The 21637-nt window shown below is 44.6% G+C and overlaps 1 protein-coding gene across 4 annotated transcripts in view; it reads left to right on the top strand.

Annotated features, from left to right (window-relative positions):
- Positions 1 to 21637, top strand: part of FRMD4A (FERM domain containing 4A) — a 359217-nt gene that overhangs the window by 130023 nt on the left and 207557 nt on the right. Inside the window, exon 1 of one of the 4 annotated variants that reach the window (XM_039570493.1) lies at positions 18204 to 18600. The exons of the other annotated variants lie outside the window; for them this stretch is intronic. Within the exon in view, the coding sequence (XP_039426427.1) occupies positions 18535 to 18600 (66 nt within the window). The 5' untranslated portion in view covers positions 18204 to 18534. Of the gene's footprint in view, positions 1 to 18203; positions 18601 to 21637 lie in introns of those variants that run through there. 4 annotated transcript variants of the gene reach the window in all.

The following is a 21637-nucleotide window of genomic DNA, read 5'->3' as shown; positions in this document are numbered from 1 at the left end:
AGTTTGGAGGGAAATGGCTTTTGCAAGTAGCAGCCAGTGCCACCTCACGCTCTTATGTCTGGCTGTAGCCCCACCACATCTGTGTGTGTTTCTCCATCCCTACAGATATCACATGGCTTCAGAGCCACAGGAGGCATGTTGTGGATCTCAGACAGATGACAAAAGGTGAGCTCCATAAATAATTTGCAGGTTATAAATAGTGGTATCTCCCCCAAGACCCCGTACAGGCAGGGCTGGGCCAGCTCTTGAGAGCCAGGGATTCAGACTGTCCAGCAGCCCTTTCCCCACCACAACTAGCCAATAATTTATATGCAAATGTAGTATTTACAAAGCTGTGCTCTTGTACCTGACATTTTAACCTAATCCCTGAGCTGATGGCTGGAAAATGGCCATGACATGTAGAAGACCAGTAAAAAAACGAGACGTTTCTGTTGTTTAGATCATAGAATCACAGAATGGTTTGAGTTGGAAGGGACCTTTAAACCTCATCTAGTTTAACCCCCTGCAATGAAAATGTCCCTATGTTTTCCATTGGATCAGATTGTTCAGAGCCCTGTCCAACCAGACTGTGAATGTTTCCAGGAATGAGGCATCCACCACCACTCTGGAAAACCTATGCTAGTTTTTAACCCTCCTCAATGTAAAAAACTTCTTTGTTAGGTCTAATATAAATCAACCCTATCTTAATTTAAAACCATCACCCCTTGTCCTATCTCAACAGGCCCTGCTAGAAAGTTTGTCCCCATCTTTCTTACAGACCCTTTTTTGGTATTGAGAAACCACAATAAGGTCTCCCTGTGGCCTTCTCCAAGCTGAACAGCCCCAACTCTCTCAGCCCTTCCTCATAGGAGAGGTGCCCCAACCCTCTTTGTTGCTCTCCTGGACCCACACTAACACATCCACATCTGTTTTATGCTGGGAGTCCCAAAGCTGGATTCAGGTCACCAGGCTTTGTCCTACCTGAGTTAGTAGCAGCCAACAGATGCAGGTAAGAAGGCCAGTTTTGGTCACCCAGGGGCTTGAGGTAGCTGTGAACCTGGGTGAACCTGGCCCATCTGCCTAGCTAGGGAAAGCTGTGACGCAGTGAAACTGGCCAGTGAATTTTTGTCTGCTTGGCAGAATAAACCTAAAATAAATAGACTGATTGAGCCTGTTGTCTGTAAAAGGAAAGGTGTCAGCCCTGTGAGGGTAAGTGCAGCTCTGTGAGCAGGAATTTGTTACAGGACCTGCGCACACTGCCCAGAACTGTCCTGGAGGTAGCGGGGTCACAGAGCACGCTGCCAGAATGAGTCAGAACATGTGCTCATATCACAAAATCATTTGAGGTTGGAAGAGACCTTTGAAGATCATCTCATCCAACCACCTGCTCAAAGCAGGGTCACATACAGCAGATTGCCATGTCCAGGTGGGTTTTGAATATCTCCAAGGATGGAGACTCCACAACTTCTCTGGGCAACCTGTGCCAGTGCTCAGTCATCGTCACAGCAAAAAGTGCACCTCTAGCCCTGCTTCCACCAGCCTCAGTCCAAAGGACACAGTGCACAGGTTTCTTGCCTCCTGCAACAGAAGGCTGAGACACCTTGGCAAGGCAGGTGTGATTCATTTTATCTGTGCTGTACCTTTTTCACAAAGAGAGGGAATACTTCAAATGCCAAAGCAAGCAATTAGACTTCTAGAAGATCCTCAAAATAATGAAAAGAATCACTGTTCAAGCTGCTCCTATTAATGCTTTTATTTCTCCCCTCAATTTATCTTTTTTTCCCTTTTTTTTGGCTGTATTATGACAATTTTGAAAAGGACATAGTTCCCCATGCTTCAGCCCAGAAGCTACCTCTTACTAACAGGGGTTAGGTACAATGCTTTTATTTTACTGCCTGGTAGGGCTTTTGGGAGGGAGCTTTTGGTACAGGGGTTTGGCAGAGACCTTCATGCAGGATGCTCCATTGATCTCAGCTGTTCCTGCCTTCCTAAGCTGTTTTGTGACCATTTTATACCTCAAAGTTACTGAGAACAGGGCATTTGCTTACAAGAAGTGCAGTCATATCTGTCAACTACTATAAGACTGTGGTCCCTTACACAGCATAGTAGCTGCACAAACAGGCACTGAGGCTGCAAAATGGAATAGCTTAATTGGTTTGCTTTCCCAAGGAGATGCTGTGCCAGACAATGAACACAACAGCTTAAATCTGTGCTCAACAATAGTTTTGTCTATAAATAGGGTATTTTAAAGCAATGGGAAGAACATTTGGGGTAGAACTAGATAATGTTTTGCAGGTGAATAGTTTATTTGCTAAAAAATGCTGCTTCAGGCGGACTGAAGCTACTCACAGACTCAAGCTGAATTCAGCTAATGTTTTCTGCTATAAAAATGGGGAACCCCCCTTTTTTTTTTTTTTTTTGACAAACCAGAGAAGCTCCATTTTTGCATTTCAATGTGAAAAATGTAAACCATGAAGAAAACTCTTCATCTTAGACTTTAGCTTGATTTTATTTCTTTACTTTGAAATAAATGGTTTGATTTTCTATCCATCCCAGACGAATCCTTTCGGTTTTATAGCAGGCAGGGCAATTTATTTAGAGGGGACTTTTTTTAGTCTGTTCCCACAGGCCTGCTCTGGGGCTTTGCTTGCTTTTTCCAATGGCCTTGGAGTGTGAACATAATGTGCAGCTGGTGAGCTTGTCCTTACAGCTGATAAAGCGAGTTACACCAGGGTCATGTTGAAATGAACCCTGCATACAGGTTGAGTACATAAAATAAGAGTTCTCCTCCAGTGGCCTCATGTTACAGACCTGATTTATGTCTCCAGCACTGTGGTTCTGTTTGGAGCCCGCCATGGTTACGTGCAATCTGCCCAGCCGAGCTTGAAAGCTTCTCTTTTCTCAACTTTCTTGTGCAAGGTAGGGCAGGTAAGAGGCATAAGAAACAGCCTGAAAGGTCAGAGATGGATGGAGGCAGCACCAGCAGGTCTTGCTGCACCAAATGTGTTCACTGTCTGTAACCTGTGGAAAGGAAGCTTGCTGAAATAATTCTTGCAGACAAAATATGTCTTTTCCATGCAATCTAACACTTGAAAAGCTTCATTAATATTGATTGCAAATTGTGGAGAAACTACAACTTCTATCTATGGGTCACAAGGCATTTTTCAAGTATTACCTGAACATCAGAAGATAAAAGGGAAGAAATCAATCTAGACCTGATCTTCACAGAGATTTCATGGTGGTGCCTGGAGAGATTATTAAAAACATCTAAGCAGATTAGGCACATCTAAACCCTCTTAAAAGCAGTGGGGTTTAGACACCTCACTTGCTTTTGCTTTTTTTGCAGATCATACCCAGAAAAGGGGACATTTAAACTAAGCAGCTTCAGGTTTCTAACACATGTGTTTAAACAGACTGTGATTTCCCTGTGCTTCTCTGCAGTCCAGGCAGGGTGTGGGAGGGAGGGAAGGCAAAGCTGCAGCACAATCTTGTGCTGAATCACACCTGGGAGGACTCTCCCTGTGAGATAACATGACCTGTAACACAACATCATAGCTCTACTAGGTCAAACCAAGGTCCATCTGCCCCAAAACCAACAGCAGCCAGCCACAAACACTTGGGAGAAGTGTAAAGCAAGGCAAGGCTGGAGAGATGTTTCCACAGTACATCCTCCCACTGCCCAGGTGTCATCAGTTTAGCCACTTCCTGACTTCACCAAGTTTAACAATCCTTTATGGAATTTTCTGTGTGATATTTTCCCTACTTTCACCATAAGCTATTCAAATAAAAGATTTCTCTTCTTCTAAATCTGCAGTGTCATCGTGTCAGTGCATAGCTCTTAGTCCTGGTGTAATCGTATAAAATAACTTTAAAAAAAATAAATAATCCTTATCTATTCACCATCTCTTTCCCCTTCATGATTTCATACACTTTGATCATATCTCCCCTCTGTCATCTTTCCCAGCCTGAACACTCCTTGTCCATTGAATCCCACTGCATAAGAAATTGCTTCCTACCTGTATAGGGAGCCTGTGATTAAAGCTTAGTGTGGGTTGCTACATAAGTCAGTGAGCATACATTCCCCTTGCCCCGCTCTGAAGTACAGATGCCTTTGATATGGCACACAGCAGGCATTGCACTGTGCCCAGTGCCAGCACTGCACAGGGAATGGGATGGGCAGAGCTGTACTCAGCTGGCTCTGTGGAGGAAATGATAATAAACCTGTTCAAATATACTGTCTTTAGGACACACATTTCTAGATACACAAATGCTGCTTCTCTGGGATCCACAGATCCCAAGAAGTCTACAAAACTATTAGGAGAAGCCACAGATCTTGGGTTTTTTTCTTAGAAGTTGTGTGGACCAGAAGCTACTGCAATGCATTCAGACCTCAGTCCATGGTGTGCTTAGTCCCAGCTCCCAGAGAGGCTCTAAGGAAATGCAGATTCTCAGCATTTATCATGATCAGTCTGAATGTAAATGACAGAGTCAAAATAACTAAGGGTTGGCAACCACATCAAGAGTCTGGGTGTGTTTCTTGTTCAACTGAGCTCAGGTGTTCTTCTCAGAAGGTGGTTTTTACAACTGGTTGAGAAAGGCTTTCTTCAGCAACCCTGCGTGCTGCCTTCCCCCATCCCTTTTCATTTTTCACACTTGAAGGAAAACCAAAAACTTACAAGTTGGGGAGAAAACACACAGAAAAAGGAGGCAGAACAGGAAAAAGTGATCAATTATAGTAGGTGAGAAGCAAGTGGCAGACTGTCCTAGAGAAGTGGGAGAAACATACTCAAGATTTCTGCTGCTGTCCTTCTCCATTTGCTGAGCACTGATTTCTCACCTGTTTTGGGAAAAAAATTCCTGTGCTGCTCATAGAAACCATCCCACCACAAGTTTGTCAAAACTGGCCAGTCATCCTAAAGCTATGAATCTTCTTTTTGTTCAATAGATGGGTTTAAAAATATCATAAAATATTTTTCTAGGTAGTCTACAAAGGGAAATGCTCCTTGTGTGTAAATGTCTCCCCATTCCCTCAACCCAGTGAGAGTCATCACATAAACCAAGGGTATGCAGAGACTCTTGCAAGTGACTGAATTACCACAGATTAGCTACTTGTTACTCTTAATTTAAATTAATGTGCTTTATATTATAATTTGCTGGAAGCATGTAAACATCTTCAAGCTGATGACTAGTAATCTGTTAAGCCATGATAACTTCTGCTCTTGCAGTGCATCTCCTTTCTTGAGGGAAAAGCTGAAACATTTGATGATGATTTAACCAGTGACAGGTGACTGCTGCAGTGGCAAAAATAAAATTTGCATGTCCTTGGTGCTTGAGTTGGAGCACACCAAGACATCATTTTGAAATTAAGTGGAACATACATTTTAATGTCTGCAAACATCAGAAAGTTGTTTCAAAGAACAAACAGATCTTCTTCCCTTGGCTTAAATGCTCCTTGATCTTTCCACCACCCAGGTCCAGGGTCAGTTCAGTAGATGTGCTGATGAAACCCAGCCCAAATCCTGTCCTTGGAGGGTCTCATGCACCTTCCAGAAAGGGGAAGCAATTTTACTGTGACACAACCGTCCTCCACAGACGTCAAGTGGTATTTTCACATACTTCAGCTGATTGCTCAAGTGGTGTGGAAGGCTTTTGCCATACAATCCCAGAGCAGCAGGGATCCCCAGGGATGTGCTCCCAGCCATTAGGCTGCTTGTTTAAGTGTTTTCTTCTTGCTTTTTTTGTGCATGCGACATCTCCATGCTGTGTGCTTTTTAATCTTTAGACGTCTCTCACCATCCCATGCCACCAATCTTCCCCTCTCCAAGCCCTTTGATCAGAGCACTTTCCCCTGCCATACCCATCAGGGTCAGTGGACACACAGCCCCATGTAACTGTTGGGGACATCCCCCACAGACAGTGATAAGCAGCTGATTTCCAGGCTGCTCTTCCCTCCTGGATCTCTTCCCCCCTTCCCCTCATGCCGCTGCCCCTTGCTTTAATGAAGCACAGGCTCAGAGCCAAGCCGCTCTCAAGGGAGCTGAGCTGGGGAGTGGCTGTGAGCAGTGTGACAGTGCTCCTCAGGACACCCTCTCCCTCCCAACCTCCAGGCAGGTGAGAAAATGACACAGGGAATTATAAACACTGAAGTATATGAAGGGTGGTGAAAAGAATGGGGATATTTCCTTTTTGTTTTGGTGGCTTTCCTTAGGTGATGAATGAACCAAGCATGCCATCTGATACCTCTGCACCTGCCTGTTTTCCTCAGCAATACAAGAGTAGTCTGCCAGAGCTGTCTGTCTGTTTGTTAGATATGATTGCTGGAGGAGAAGGGATGTATCAGTGAGGAAGATATTTCAGCTCCAACATTCTCCCAGTGCCCCCCCAACCTTCTCCATTTCTTTGGACTAGGCCAGAATGACATCTGGGGCTCTGTACTTATTTTATGGTATATAAAGTGTGCAAAGGTATAGAGACAGCCAGAAAACCCTTCTGTGGGTGTTTGTGTGACACCTCACACCCAGGGAATGCACTGCTGGGGTCGATGGGGTCCCTGATGTGACTTCTTAGATACGGAAAAAGGAAAGAAAAAAAGAATGTGAATAAACATTGCTGAGAGAGGAGCCTCAGGAGGGACTGTGCCTCAGCAGAGACCATAACCACCTTCATCCTATTAATAATATTTTTTTCAAGGAGGAAGAGGGTCATCTTGAAGCTGTCTGGTGTCTGGGCTTTGCTAGAGCACAGTGCTCTAATGAAGGGCAGGGTTAGAAGCATTTTGGGGCTGAAGGAATTAAGGATGCTGGCTTGTACCCAGAGTTGAAACAAAAATTGCTGTGGGGCTTAAACCTGTTTTTAATAAGAGTATGTAGCCTGCCAGACCTGGTGAGAGATTAGCAATTTAATTATACAGGCCCTGGCTTCCTGCTTCCCACTAAGTGCCTAAAACCCCTCTAAAGAGGCCCATTACCTTCCCTTTTTTTTTTGCTCTTGCATTAACTAGGCAATTCAGAGCAGCATAAACACAGAGGAAGGACAGGGGTTCCCTTGCAGAGATCTCAGGGTTTTATGGCTAAGTGCCTCCTGATGGATCTGTCAGAGCATCCCACAAGAGCAAACCTGTCACTCCCCGCAGCGACCATTAGCTTTATCTCCACATCCCTGGAAGCGTTTTCTGTTTGTCCCCTCTTGAACTCACTGAGGAAAGCATGGGCATTTTCAGGCACTGGCTGACTTTGAGAGAGAAAGAGGCGAAGTGAGCAGCCTGGCTCTGGGCACAGGGATTTGGGGCAGAAAGCCTCGGCAGGAGCCTTCGGGGATGGCTGAGTGCTGCTTCACGTGGGAAACAGGGGAAAGGCAGGCAGAAAGCTGCTGAGAAACATGTGACATTCAACCTGCTGAGCTCCAAAAGACTGTTAGAAATAGGGAGCCAGGAGAAAGAAGTGGCAGACAGGGCCTTTTTGTCTTTTTCATTCACAGGAAGCAAGTTTATTAAGCATGGTGAGCTCCCATACCATAAGCAATGAATTCTCTGCAACTGTTTTGCTTTCCAGCACTGCCTGTGGGGCATTTTCAGACAGTCCTGCTTCACAGATGCTCTTCAGATGTTGGAGTTGACTTGTGTTACTACTGCAAGTTCATCCATGCATGCAGCCATTGGTTTCCCCTTGGTTTCCTGGGACTGTTTTGGTGTCTCTGGGTTCAGCTCTACTCTGCTCTCCCAACACCACATCCCCAGCCAGGCACCCACTGATCCACAGTGTCTGGGTCCCACAACTGTACGCACTAGAGCTTGTTTTGGCAGTAAGGTTCCTGCTAAGGAGTGCAGGGAGCAGGTACTGCCACTGTTTTACTGAGAACCGGCGAGAAAAGACACAATCCAAATCCAAGGAGAAAAGGAAAGGAATTATTTTATTATTTACAAGCTAGGTCATATATTTTTGTACATGAGAGAGCATGATGTGATTGGTCCCTTTACCAGCCACCCCCTAGAGCGATTGGCTGAGGTTCTCTAACACCCATTCAAAATATTTTTTCCAGAGTACCAAAACAAGGCTGGAAAACAAACCCAGGTGCAGGATACAGAATTAGTTTACAAAACCATCTTTCACTGTTTCTCAGCTAAAGCATGAGAAAGAAAAACTTCACAAAATGCTTCAGCAGCTAGAAAATTCCTCTGGTCCTGCCTTTTAGCATCCACAAGGTACCATATACTTTTAACAGGTATGTTCCTGATAAATGTTCTTATGACACAGAAAAGTAGTGATTTCTCCATCTCCTACGCCTTTGTACATCCAAAGGACAGAACTAGGAATGGGTCAGACCCCAGAGCACCAGGCTGCTGCTGTCAGAGCTGTTGGCTGTTTTACCTAAAATCTTTTAAAACCAGAGCAAAGACATCTACTCTGCAGGCAGCCAGGAAATCTTGCAAGAATGTAATGGAGTGCAATCACTGACAGATTTGTCATCTCTGTTCCATGGCTGAGGCAAAGTACCATGATGGATGAGACTGTGGCCTCTTCAAGCTGTTTTTATGGCATGCTAAGCCAGGCTTTCATTTCTGGGACAGGGAGGGAGAACTCCATTTCTCTTTGGTCAGTCCCTTGGCTCTGGAGGTCAGCCCTCTTTGGGGTCATGCTAGGGTAGGGAGAGGATATAACAGCAATGGCACTGATCGAAGTGCTGCAGTCTCCCCAGTGCCTGATCTGTGCGAGCTGACTGCATTTTCAGAGGTGAGCCACACTCCAATTTGGGATTGGACAGTCATTTCCCCCAGTCATATTGTCAGGTGTTTCACCTTTACCTGGTGTGTCTTCCAGTCTGATCCCTGGAACCGTACGGGAAATATTTTGGTTGTGTGGGGGCATTGGCAGTGCACTGGTGATTTCTGCCATGATTTCCAGCCTTACTTGCAGCTGAATGTTGGTGGGTTTTGTGATGATGGGAAGAAGATGTCCTCTGGCTCTTTGCCAGGTGAGGCCCATGTAAACCAAGATATCCCCACTGCAGGGAGATCACAGAGGGTGAAATGAACTTGGGGGGGAGCTGCATGTCAAGTCATGGAGAATGGTATCCCTCTGAGATTCTCACACTCCCTGGACCCTTCCTAAAGCCTTGACTCCTTCAACCAAGAGATTATCTGGCCTCAGAAGACTTAGTCATAAAAAAGGTTTTTTAGCCTTCATTGTCCTGGGGAGGAACATTAAAGTACAATGAAGTATAAAAAATCTAGGAGGCCATGAGAAACAGCCAAAGCAGTATTTTATTTTTTGGATTCCATAGTTGGAGGATTTATTTTTTAGCAAATAAAATCATGCTGAGGTTTGATTCATGTTTTTTTAATTCCTCAGAAGTCTGCAGTGTCATTCTCCTGGTTTGGCATCCTAATTCAAAGTGAAACACATAAAGCCAAAAGGAGTGTGTCAAGGAGTTTCTCTAGCTTTCATCATCTTTTTTTTTCCATCAGAAGATGCCATCCTTTTTGAACTGACTGGCAGTGTGTAAAAAGGAATAGAGGGAAGGGCTTGGTAATAAAATGTTAATGAGATTTTTATTATTGTTTCCAGTGGTATCGGGATAGAACCTTTATGCATATAATAACAGCTAAATATTCAATTACAGAAACTTGTTCTTAGCAAGCTTGTAACAACTCACTGCAGAGCACTTGCAGTGTCCAGCCTTTAGGACAAGTTAACAGCTATCAGTACATGCTGCCAGCAGCTGGATACACACCGTAAGAGGAGATTTATCTTTACCAAAAAAAGGATATGAAAAAATATGCAAGGATGAGGCACAAGCTCCCGCGGCTCTGCAGACCCCCACCGCGGGTGCCAGCCGAACTCAGGGTCTGCACTCCCCTGCCAAAGGTGAGCTGCTGGCACCAGGGTGGGGGTGGGTGCCAGGGGATGTGGAGGGCTGGGATGGTGGGGTAAAGTTTAATTTTGGACTTCCTGTAGGAGTTTCCTGAAGATGAAATTTTTGAAGAGGGAGAAGGGAGGGGGATAGCATGACATGGGGAGGTGGGTACTTCTTTGCTGGGGGATGAAGTCCTCTGGGACATCCTCTGTCCAGGTGAAATGAGAGGTTGCTTCACTGCATTAAGTCTCTTCAAATTCAGGCTAGAAAAACAAGAAGAGGCCCCAGGGTCTGCTGAGAGTGGTCAGTTGGGAGCAGGTTGAAAAACCATCCTCCCTAATCCCCATCCGTGGTCAGCAGGGGCACAGGTTTCTGCTCCAATCTGCCTCTAGAGAAACCTCTTTCTCTCTCTGACTCTCTGCAGAGCAGTTGCCTTTACAGGGTAGATAAAATCACTGAAGATCTCCCTGCTGCCTCTGTCCTCCATCGCCTCTACAGCATTATTTTATCCTGTGCATGTCTAGAGTTTCAGGACATTGTCTATCCTTGAGACATCGAGCTCTGCTGTCCAAAAGCCCATGCATCACATAGCACGAAACACTGCAAGTGTTTCTAAATGCTCAGCTGTACAAAGAGTGCCAGGGAGATACCCTGGAAGTGCCTGAGGATAATTTCTGTGAGCAGTGCTGGATGGAGGAGGAAGGAGACAAGGGGATGTGGAGTCCAGAGGTTTGAGCACAGGTTGTTATTTTGGTACTTTAGGATTCATTGGGTTCCTCTGTGCTTCTGTGTATCTCTCTGTGAGCGGCACTTGTGAGCAGAGAGCATCATATCTGCCACAGGCAGGTTAATTCACTTCTGCTTCCAACATACCTGGGAATCTCAGCGTGAGGTGGAGGGGTGTCCCATGTTCACTGCAGCAGATGTGGGTGATAAAACCCATCAGCAAACACAGTGTGATGGAAATGGCCTTGGCAGTCCAAAGCCCCTCTGTGTGGACTCCAGCCACAGGGGTAGCGTGATGATGGGAGCTGCTGTTTGCATCGCCAGGGCCCCAGCCCTCTTTCTGTGCCAGACTTTGTAGAAATGCTAAAAGCAGAATTATGAGCATGCATCTCCAGGGTACCATAAATATCATTTTTAATTAACTGGCAATTCTACAGAGGAGACTTTGTGCAGTTCTGTGAGACATGGGAACAAAGTTCAGCCTGTCCCTGTGACAGAGCTCCAAATTTCCCCTGCACTTTCCCAACCCAATGCCAGCAAACAGATGTGCTCTGTGCCTCCTATTTATGCGCTCCCAAGAAATTAGCACCCCGTTAAGCTACACAATGCAGTGCATTTATTTTTATTTCACTGTGCTGCAGCCTTTCAATGGTAACTCCACATTATTTCTTCCTGGAATCAAATCCAGACTAGCATCAAGGTCTTCTTAAATCAACAGCAAATGAGGATTTGAATTTTGTGCAGCAGAACTAGTGCCTATATCTTATGATAAAGTAAGATAAAGCAGCTGCCAAGCTGCAAAGTCCAGTGTTTGACTCAGGTCCAAAAGGGAAGGGACAGAGAGGAAGATTCAATTTCCAAATACCTGAAGCTGAGACTGTGATTTGTTTGCAGACCCATTTTAAGGCAATAAACAGCTATATTTATATCTCCTGAATGTGCCTATTATTTCAAGATCTCACCCACCAAGTAAAAGCAACATGACAAAGCAGCACTGTAGGGAGCCAAAAAATGTATAAAAAGCAATTGATCCATTATAGATGCAGTCTCAGGCAAGCTCAGTCTATTTTTAATCATTTTAATAATGCAGCTGATTTGCTACATCAAGGGGGGAAGCTGAAGTGGGATCCCTCACAGCGAGCTAAATAATAGGCTCATGTGGCTCAATGGCATCTGGACATCTCCAAGAGTATGCATGGCTCAGCCATCTCCCAGGGAAATGCAGCAGCCCTGCCCAGCAGGTCACCTTGAGACATGGGAGACCCCAGAGACAAATGGATGATGCTTTAGGAAAGCAAGGGAAGAAGTCAGTGGGACGCTGAATTGTGGGAAGTGGGATTAGAAAAGGGGAGGGTTTATCAACAGCATTTAAAAGGTGCATTTCTATTGCTCTGATTCAGGCAGGTGGATTGTGATGCAGGTTGCTGCCATGCAAGGCAGATTTGGGCATGCACAGCCAGCCTAGGAGACTGATTCCTCTGTGTTCTCCATGTTCTCCATGACCCCAGCCGTCTCTCTCCACTTGAAAGAGACAAAACCCATCTGAACAGCACCCACTCAGCTTATTTGTGCCAAAACGGCTCCTTCATCCTTGGGTGGCTGGTTTAGCCCTGGGGGAAGTCCGTAAGAAAGAAAACTTGAGGTTTCCCTTCCCTTGCCGAGAGTGGCCTTTAAATGAAAGTGCATGTGAGAGGGACAGGAGACAGATTCCTTTAGCCAAAGGGTGGCTTTTAGGACACCCAGTTAAATCATGAAAATACAACGTCTTAGCTCCAGAGAGCTGTGGGAGGCCATCAAGGAGAGAGAGACCACCCACGAGAAGCAATGCAATGGGGACAGTGAAAAAAGTCAGCCAGCAGCAGCTATGCCCAGGAAGAAGATGAGATGTTGGTTGAATATAGTGACAATAAAATATAAATTATAGCCACATTTTTTTAACTTGAAAGCTGAGTGCTCTGCAGCACCTGGGACTCCTCAGAGGCAGGATGATCCAGGCTCCATTTTGTTGACTCTAAGCTCACTTCATAAAGCAAACAGGAATGTCCCTGTTAAAGGTTGTAAAAGGGTTGGGACAAGCCTTGGTGCTAAACCTGCCAGGGCAGCAGGACTCTGGTCATTGTTTTTCATGCCCGCAATACCTCAGAGCTGCTGGCGTCTCCCATATGGAGACTTCCTTATAAAAACGTTTATCTTGTTGTCGTGTGGAAGCTGCATTTTTGTCTCCGTTATGGAGCTGTGTCAATCCCACTGCGGGCAAGAGGTCAGGAATGGGACTCCCACGCTCATTCTTCATCTGGCAGCACGGGCCAGCCCCAGCCTGGCAAACCCCTCAGATGCAAGCAGTGGCTCCTCCGTCCCATTACTGGTGAGAGGACTGATGGACATGTGGGATCTCAGCTGGCCCATGCAGCAGCCCCAGATGTGTTGTAGCCCTGCCTGGCAGTGCACTGTGTACCTGCAGGCTTGTCCCACATAGTTTAGGATGGGGAGATGCTCTTGAAGGCAAGGAATGTTTTGCCCTCTCCATGTTACTCACCATCATTCTGTAAGTCTCTTTCTCCATATTTTTTCCCCCTAGACCAAAGAGTCCACTTTGCTTACTCAGTCATTTCTTTATGTAAGCCATTATTCTTACATGTAATCATTTTTATTGTCTTTCCTTGAATCCTGCCCCTCTTCTTTATGTCTTTTCTGGAGATAAAGGGATCAAAAGAGAGTGTTGAAGACATAAGTGAACCCTGGTTTGATTCAGTGGCATATTAATAGTCTCTTTTACTTGCCCCTTGGTAAATGTTAATATTTTATTTGCTTATTCCACCACTACTGAGCAATGAACTGATGTTTCATAGAATTATTATAATCCAAATATCTTACTCCTGAGTGAGCCCAGAGCCCATAATCTTATATGTGAAGTTCAGAACATTTTTCCTGCCATGAACATTACTTCACATTTGGCTACATTAAATTTAATTAGCTGTTTTATTGCTCATTTACTTAGTCTCATCATATCTTTCGGTAGGCCCTTGTTCTCACTAGCCTGAATACCACAGTATCACTTGCAAACTGTGCTCTCTCACTGCTGTCCCTCTTTCACAGACTGCTTGTTAATAGGTAAAGCAGTGAGTGTCCTCACCCACACCCCTGGAGAAAACTCAAAATCATCTCCCTGCTCGTTGCCTTGACTGCATGGACTCAAGGTTTGCATGTCTGGAGATACTTCACAGCTGGATGCCTTCATCAGATGAGGCTGTTGCATTTCATCCTGGATCAGAGATTTTAGGTGGAGCCATAGGCTGATGTCCAGCCTTTGATGCAGCACTTTAATTAAGTCAATGGATAATTATCACCAAGGCCTTCAGCTGACATTGAAAGCTCCTGCAGAATGGGGCTGACTTACAGCACAATGAACCAAGGTGAGGGCAGATGGCTGTGCCCTGGGCCAGCTGGAACCTGATAGGCTTCAGACTCAGCTCCAGATTCAGTGAATTAGCACAATCCAACCTGGAGGTGCCAGGTTGATCAGTTCCTGCATCCAGGTTTTTGTGTGGGAAGAAAAACTGGAGATGGAAAGAAGGTTTTGGAAGCTGATGGTTCCCTGTTATCCAAGTTTACCAAGAGGATGGGATGTCCCTCTTCACCTGCCCCAAAGAGAACAATTTCATGCTTTGTTGAACTCAAGAGGAGAAAGCATAGAAAAACTTGTGGAGGAGATCAAAAGGATTCATCTTCAAATCCTCACTTTGATTATTTCAAGCAAAAAAGTTCATAAAAGTTCTCTGCTGGATGCATAGAAAGACAGCCTGACTTGCCACAGCTGAATGGGAGCCCATCCCACATTTGTGGGATGGCAAAGGCACTGCCCAGAATGGACTTTCACCCATATTTGTCACACATGTTCATGACTGAAGCCTTGGTCCCTTGGCTAGAGCAATGGAGGAGAGCCAGGAGGCCTTTCCTAGCACGCTCCATGACCCAGGAATATTCTTTGCCTCATGGACAAATAGCCTCCTTTTCTCCCTGGACTCCTCAGCTCCCATCTTTGCCACCTGGCCTGGCCCAAACATAACTTCCTGGTACTAATTAAACTCAGATCAGCTTGTTAACCCTTTCTTGTCAACTTTTGGCCTTACTTGGTAAACTTTTTGTTTTGTTGTTACACCCCTGTCTTTGTAAGCCAGCGCTTGCAAGGCAACTCTTTCCTACCATCAACAACCACCCTCACCCCTGGGACTCCCCTAGGAAAACAATTCTGGGATCCAGTGTGTCCCCAGATAACATTCCGGCTTTTGAAAAACAGCACATTTTGCTGAAATCTCATTTTGGCAAAAATGCTACAATAATCTCCCCTTTTGAGCTCTTTTCTGGTATCTTATTCCCAAATGGTCGAAGAAAACTAGGAAGGAAGTGAGGAGAAAATGTGGGTGTAGAAGAACATCCTGTTCTGCACAAATACTTTGGTGTGTTGTCAGATGGATGCTCTGCTTTAAATAGAAGAGGTCTCATGCTTGCAAAGGCCAAGTAATACATTCTCAGAAATTAGAAAAGCTGGAAATAATGATTTAATAAAGAAACTGTTTGGACCTACTGCATTAAAGAATCAACCAGGTTAGAGCTTCTCATTGTCACATGTGATCTCATTTCTGTGTGTTCCTGTAATGCACATGCACAGAGGTTTGGGGAATAATCCCTGGGGAACTCAGAGAAATTCTGTTTCTTGTTTACTGCATTTGAGAGGCTATCTCCATAAAAAAGGTCACTTGGGGTAAGCAACATTGAAGTGAAAACTAGAAGAGATCCAATGGGATAAATTCAGAGATTTTATGTGTTTGAAGAAGTTCTTCTGCTTAGATCTGATTTTGTGACTCTGATTTCTGCTATTTGCTTTTTCAAGGGGTTGAGTGAAACAAATTTCTGCACTTTGGTGCCTTTTTTTCCACCATTAATATAATTTTACCACAGCCACACCAACTGCTTCGGTTATCACTGGAACAATGTGATTCTTTTTTCTTTTCTGCACATTTTCTATATTTTAGATTTTTTCCCATTGTGCTTTGCTTTGAATCGGAAATTTTATAGGAATTTGAAGGAAAAAAGGAATGAGATATACCTTTGAGTACAAAATGCCCTGCAGTCTCGGTGTCAGGAAAATTCCACAGCACTTTCAGCAAAGCAACTTTTCCCAGTAAGATCATTTTTACCCAAACTTCTGACCATCTCTACAGACAGTTAATATTGACCAGCAGGAGAATTGCTAAGCTGAATATTGCAACTGCAAGAGCCTAAGAGCTGCTATACCAATCTGTACTGTTTTAATAATGGAATACCAGACCATGTAAAGCTGAGCCTGGGTGAGAACCTGGGAATCCATTCATCCTCCTTGCCATCGCCAATGGAGCACGTGGTGTTTTTAGTGCCAGGTGTTTCTTGAGTGGGCATCAGGGAAGGCATTATATGTACCCCTAAGCCACTTTCTTGTGCCTGACACTGTTTTCTCCATCACTTTTGAAATAATCTTGAAATTCATCTTTGTGAAGACAAAAATGAGCCTTTGTTGGAGTCGGCGTCTGTCACATGGACACTGTGTTCTGACCCTGGAAGATGTCTCCTGTTGTTTATCTCTGTAACCAACACAATGCAGCTACAGGGACAGTCAAGGGGCACAAGTGACACGCTTGCCCTGTGCTATTGCACAGAGGGAGCCTACAGAAAAGAATCTTTAATTTCATATTTCAGTTTTTAACACTTAGCCTTTGTGCAATAAATGGGGTGGGGAGGACAGAAGCGATCACATGTTTGATTCCAGTAAAGTTCTTGTTGTGGTCAGACTTGTTGGACAGTAGTTGGGTCAGTTAGAGGTAGATAAATGCATGATTCAGTCCATCTGGACCAGTGCTGGCTCATCTGACACAGCCCAAACACTGCTTTCTGTGGGCCAGGGACCTGCAGAAGGCCAGTCATGTGTCTGGTACCCAGCCTGGTTGTGTAGAATCCATAGATTCCTGGAATCTCTGAATTTCCACACATGCTGGAGAGGATGAAGACCTTACCAGCAGCCAGGTCTTCTTCTGCAAACACTTCCTAGAGAGCAAAGCACATGAAATCCTGTCTGCAGTGATACCTGTGGCCATGCACCCCAGCTCGCTCGTTGCCTTACTGCTTTCTGGTTCCCTGGGTTTCCACTGCCTTCCCTCCAAATGTATTCCTCTTTGTTTTGATCCATGCTCATTAAAACACCCCTCCACTCATACTGGTGAAGACACTTTGTCAAAGCTTTAATGAAAGGGCAACACATGAATGATTAACAGGCTTTTTTGCAGTAGACAAGCTTCTCGTGCTGGGTTTACTTCTGGAGCAGCCAACCTATTATCTGATGTAGGGCCATGTGTGAATGAGAGTTGGTCCAGCTGGAAAATGAATGACATGTCCTCCTTTGCTGTTGAAACCATCCATCATAACATGTCCCAAATGGTCCATCATGTTGTTGTCTACTAAAACTCGGCCATCAGAGGCAGCTCCTGTTCCAATGCTGATGGTACAGGTCGGAAAATGTGATTTCAGCTATAACTCTGAGAACATTTAGTTGGAATTTATGACTAGAGGTCCCTCTAAGCTCCATCAACTCTATCCATCTCACACCTTTATAAATAATACTGGTCTTCAGTTTCTGAAACCTTTAGAGCAGCCTTGTGGATGTTTTTTCCCAGCATCACATGCAAGGTTTCACTCTCAGATTTCAAGCTATGTGGGTACATGTCTAATACATAAAAAATAATTTGGCTGAGCAATGTGAACATCATGAAAGGTAGTTTGATGAACCTGTCACTGCCTAGGATGCAGAAGACTTTGGCACCAGTCCTGGCCATATCAAGACTGTCAGTATTTCTCCTTTTTGTGCCTCAGTTTCCTTTCTAGTTGGTTCCAGTTAACATTACGAAAAATCCTTGAAGAGAACCTCTACTGGGTTTTGCTTTGGTTGGGTCATGTCCATCAGTACCTTCCCACTCCATGTAGCTGTGAGAGCTACAAAGTGCTAAGCAAGCAGAAACCTTTTCTCCATTGAGTTAAGTGTAGAGGAACAGCAAGCAGTTGGGATCATGTTTTAAACTTTCCATAAATACAATAAAAGGAAGGGTCTAGTCCTGAGCAGTGCTTAGGGGACAGAGATACTGCAGAGCTGAAGGGGTTGAGTGGTGGGAGTATGTGTAAGAAGCGGTGTTTGCAGGGTCAAACCCTATAGTATTATTTGGGGTTATTCCCCTCCATACATAACTTCAGCAGTCACCACTGCACGCCAGTGCCTTGGGGAGTGGGTAAGGGGCTCTATTAATACTCTTAGGAAAAAATTAGTATCCAAACAACTTTTGTTTCCTTGTTTTTTACATGTCTGTGCTCTCCTCTGTCACTTGCTACAGCGCAGAGCCTGGTATGCTGTGACAAAGAGCTATTGACGGAGTGCTTGTGTGAATCGGCCCAGCACTGGTCACAGCCAACTTCTGTGGGACCCACTGCCCCTGTTGTACAATACACTCCAGTGTGCTGGGCCATTTGTGAAAGGTCAGAAATGAACAGAGAAATGGACTGGAGTCAAAAACAAGCAGTCCTATAAATATCAGTCATAGTCAAAGGCAGTTTATTCCATTCCTCCCCTCTCTCTCCCTCTGTGTGTGTCTCTCCCTCCCTCTGTTGTGGTTTCCCAGATATAACTCCATGCTTCTGGCTGGGGAGCTCTGAAAGGAAGGCAGCACACACATTGCAGCTTCTCTCCCATCTTGCACACATGGAATAATCCTCAGTCCTGCAAGCAGGACTGACAGCCGGCACGGAGTCCAGGGCATCATCTGGACTCTGATGTTAAGTTTTGATTTCTTGGATTTTCCTTTTCTGTGAGAAACTCATTTGTGACAGTTTGAGAATTAGATTTGGCCACAGACGCTTTGGATTGCAACTTCTGACAGCTTTCCTCTGTTTGACTTCACAATGACTTTAGCAGCTAAGTTAGAGGATATTGAAGTGACACTGGAGCACCTACTAATGGATGTGTTTGTAAGTAAGCCACAATTTCCTTTTTAAAGTGGGATGACAATAGTCCAGAAGGCAGTATACAAATTTTATGGCATATCCAAGGTGTTGCATTGACTTAATTCCTTTACATTTCCTGATAAACTGTGTGAAATCCAGCTCTACCAATATTTTGTGGTTTAGGCATCTTCTTCAAGCTATAACATACAAAACTGGAATAGTGTGAGATCCAAGACAGGATAGATTTTGCACTGGTTTTGTGTATCATCTACAATTTTTATGTGAAAAGGAGGAGAGATTTTGAGAGTTTGAGGAATATCTCTGTAAAACTATTGCATTGACAGAGATTTAAATTGTGCATTGCTTGACATCAAGTGTCCTTGACTTTAGGATTTTGTCTGCTATTAGATTATTTTTGACTCTTGGGTTATTTTGCAAGAGATGGAGGAACAAGCAAAAGAGTTTTCAATATAATCCAGTTTATTACTCCTGGATCAATCAAATACTTAAACCAGTGTTAATCTGGGATTGCTTCCTTGGAACCATCAAAGCTCACTGAAGCAATGTATGATTTGCTTCTACACATCTGAGATAAGAATCTGTCTGCATCATCTCATTTTAAAGTTTCTTAAAAATATCAAAGCATTTCCAAACACATTCTTGCCTTTTCCAACACAGCTTGATGGGTTTTGCCTAAAGGTTGGAGTTGGTCATGTTTTGGAAGGTTTTTTGGGGGGAGGGGATTGAAAACAATAGTGAGGGATTGCCAGTTCATTTGTCTTTGTGAAAAAAAGTCATGCCAAGGTGATCTGTACTCTCTGAATTCAGGCTATAAGAAATAAGATGGAAAGTGACCTTCTGAATTTTCAGAAAAGATTTTTGGCATCTCTTAAGTCGAATATTTCAGATTTCAGGATCTAGTGATAAGGAATCTTAGGCATCAACCACAGAAGTGAAAAACAGGGGATCTTGCCAGATTTCTAGCCTGCGTTCCAGTTATTGAGGTGTCCATCTGTGCTGTGAAATGGACTCAAGATTCTTTGTGCTGGCATCTCCCCTCAGTACTTTGGAAAGTCCCTTTGCCCCTTGCCCAGGCGGCTGCAATAGGGGCAGATGGACATTATTGGAGATTGCCCTGTGAAAGCCTCTACACAGGGCATGAAATACTGAAATACTCTTTGGGCTGTAATATCTGAGTCAACCTAATGATTATTGGCCGCTCTGGGTTCAAGTCATTTTCCCAGCTCTCAGTACCATGAATCCCAGAGAAAATCCCCAAGGATTTAAATCCCCATGACAAGCAAAGATGTAACATCTGCCTCTCATGACCACAGCATGCTGTGAAAGTTATTCTGTGTGGGAAGGGGCCAGTGCTTTTTTTGGAGTATTTGCAAATGTTGTAGGATAAACTTGGCACCACGATTCCTCTTGGTCTGTTTGTAGCTCAGCATCGCTTCACTGACTTGGGTGTTTGACACCTGGGGTACTGAGACCCTCCTGGGACAGGTGTCATTGAACAGTGGGTGCTTAAAGCATTTTGTCACAGGGTAGCTCCAAGCAGTGTCTCAGAGACTGACAACATCTAGAAAGCCAGGGCTGACTGAGGCTGAACAATCCTACACGTGTCTAATTATGTTTGAAGGGCATGAAAAAACTCCTGTCTTGCTGGGAACCACACAGCCCAGTAAGACAGGGAAACAGGGAATCATATCTTCTTGGCTCTTCATGTCCCATTGTCTATTTTAATATCCATGCCTTGATTCCATCCAAATGTCTCTCCTCATGAGATTTTTGGGTTTGGTATTTGGTGGTTTTTTGCAATGAGGGTAACAGTTGGCCAAATAAAATGTGGGCCAAATTCTCCAGAGGTGCAGGTGACCTCAGTTTGTGAAACCAGTGGAGCTCTTCTCAGGTTGTGTTCTGAACTGGTCTCTCAAGTTTGTAATTCCAGAAACCCAGTGAGACATCCCCAGCTGGGACAGTGTGGTCACAGCTGAAATTGTGATGCAGGGACATATCTGTGCAGTGCTATGCTGTACCACTCCTGAGCACAGCTGGGTCTGCAGGGGCTGGGGTGTGTGAGCAGCATTGTGCAGGGGACACTGCAGTAGTGTCACAGCTGTGTGCTCTGCAGAGCCTGGGGCTGTACGACCCCGGGGCAGCATGTCCAGGCTTCACGCCTTGCTTCAGGGCTGGGAGTCTAATCCAGCTTCTATGCAAATCAAGGAAAATGGTTCTCCCTTATGAGCAACCATGTTTTCAGCTAGCTGGGCTCTTCTAAAATCTACCTAAGAAATAAGGCAGGAAGAATTTTGGGTAGCCTAGATCATATGCCAAATGCAGAATCACCACTCTCAGGCACAATTTTCAGGCTTTACTCATACATCACCTTGCCTTGCTGCTGTGTTTGATCTTAAACCACCTATTCATTTACAATGCTAAAAAACCCCTCTGGATGTACTGGATACAGAAAAGTAAATAAAAAACTCAGTATGAAGGAAGGGCGAAACGTCAAGCTCTGGCTGTTACAGAGCATTCTAGCAGCTGGATTTGTCCAAGGTCATATACCAAGTGTTTTGCTGCAGCAAGATGGGTATTTTGGTGGGGAGCATGGGGCCAGACTGGTGGGGCTGGATGCACTGTGGGCAGACTGCCAGGTAACAGGACCCTCCTGGGAATGATCTTGAAGTCTGCTCCATGCCATGCATCTTCATCTGTGTCAGGTTTATTGCTGAAAGAGCGAAGCCATCTGTCACCATAATGCTCCTCTTCCAATTCTTCGGTGCCCTCCACTGCTCCAGACCAGGTGATTACTTAAAAATTGGGAAATTGTGGTCTATGGAGCCTTGAGTTATCTTTTTTTTCCTGAAAACTTACTTTTAATGCTTCTTGGACCTTAGGGACAGTAACTGATTCCCGGATCAGTGGACCCTGACAAAGCTCCCTTTAATAGCTTGTACTAAGCTATCAAGCCCATTTTGTCACAGTGTAAAAGGTTATAGCAGACAACAAATAAGAAGCAGCCACCAGTTTCTAATGAAACCTGAGACATAGCTCAGAC

This window comes from Corvus cornix, chromosome 1A, assembly GCF_000738735.6.
Source record: "Corvus cornix cornix isolate S_Up_H32 chromosome 1A, ASM73873v5, whole genome shotgun sequence".
Lineage (NCBI taxonomy): Eukaryota > Metazoa > Chordata > Aves > Passeriformes > Corvidae > Corvus > Corvus cornix.
The sequence above is the reverse complement of the archived record's forward strand: the minus strand, read 5'-3'. Positions and strand labels throughout refer to the sequence as shown.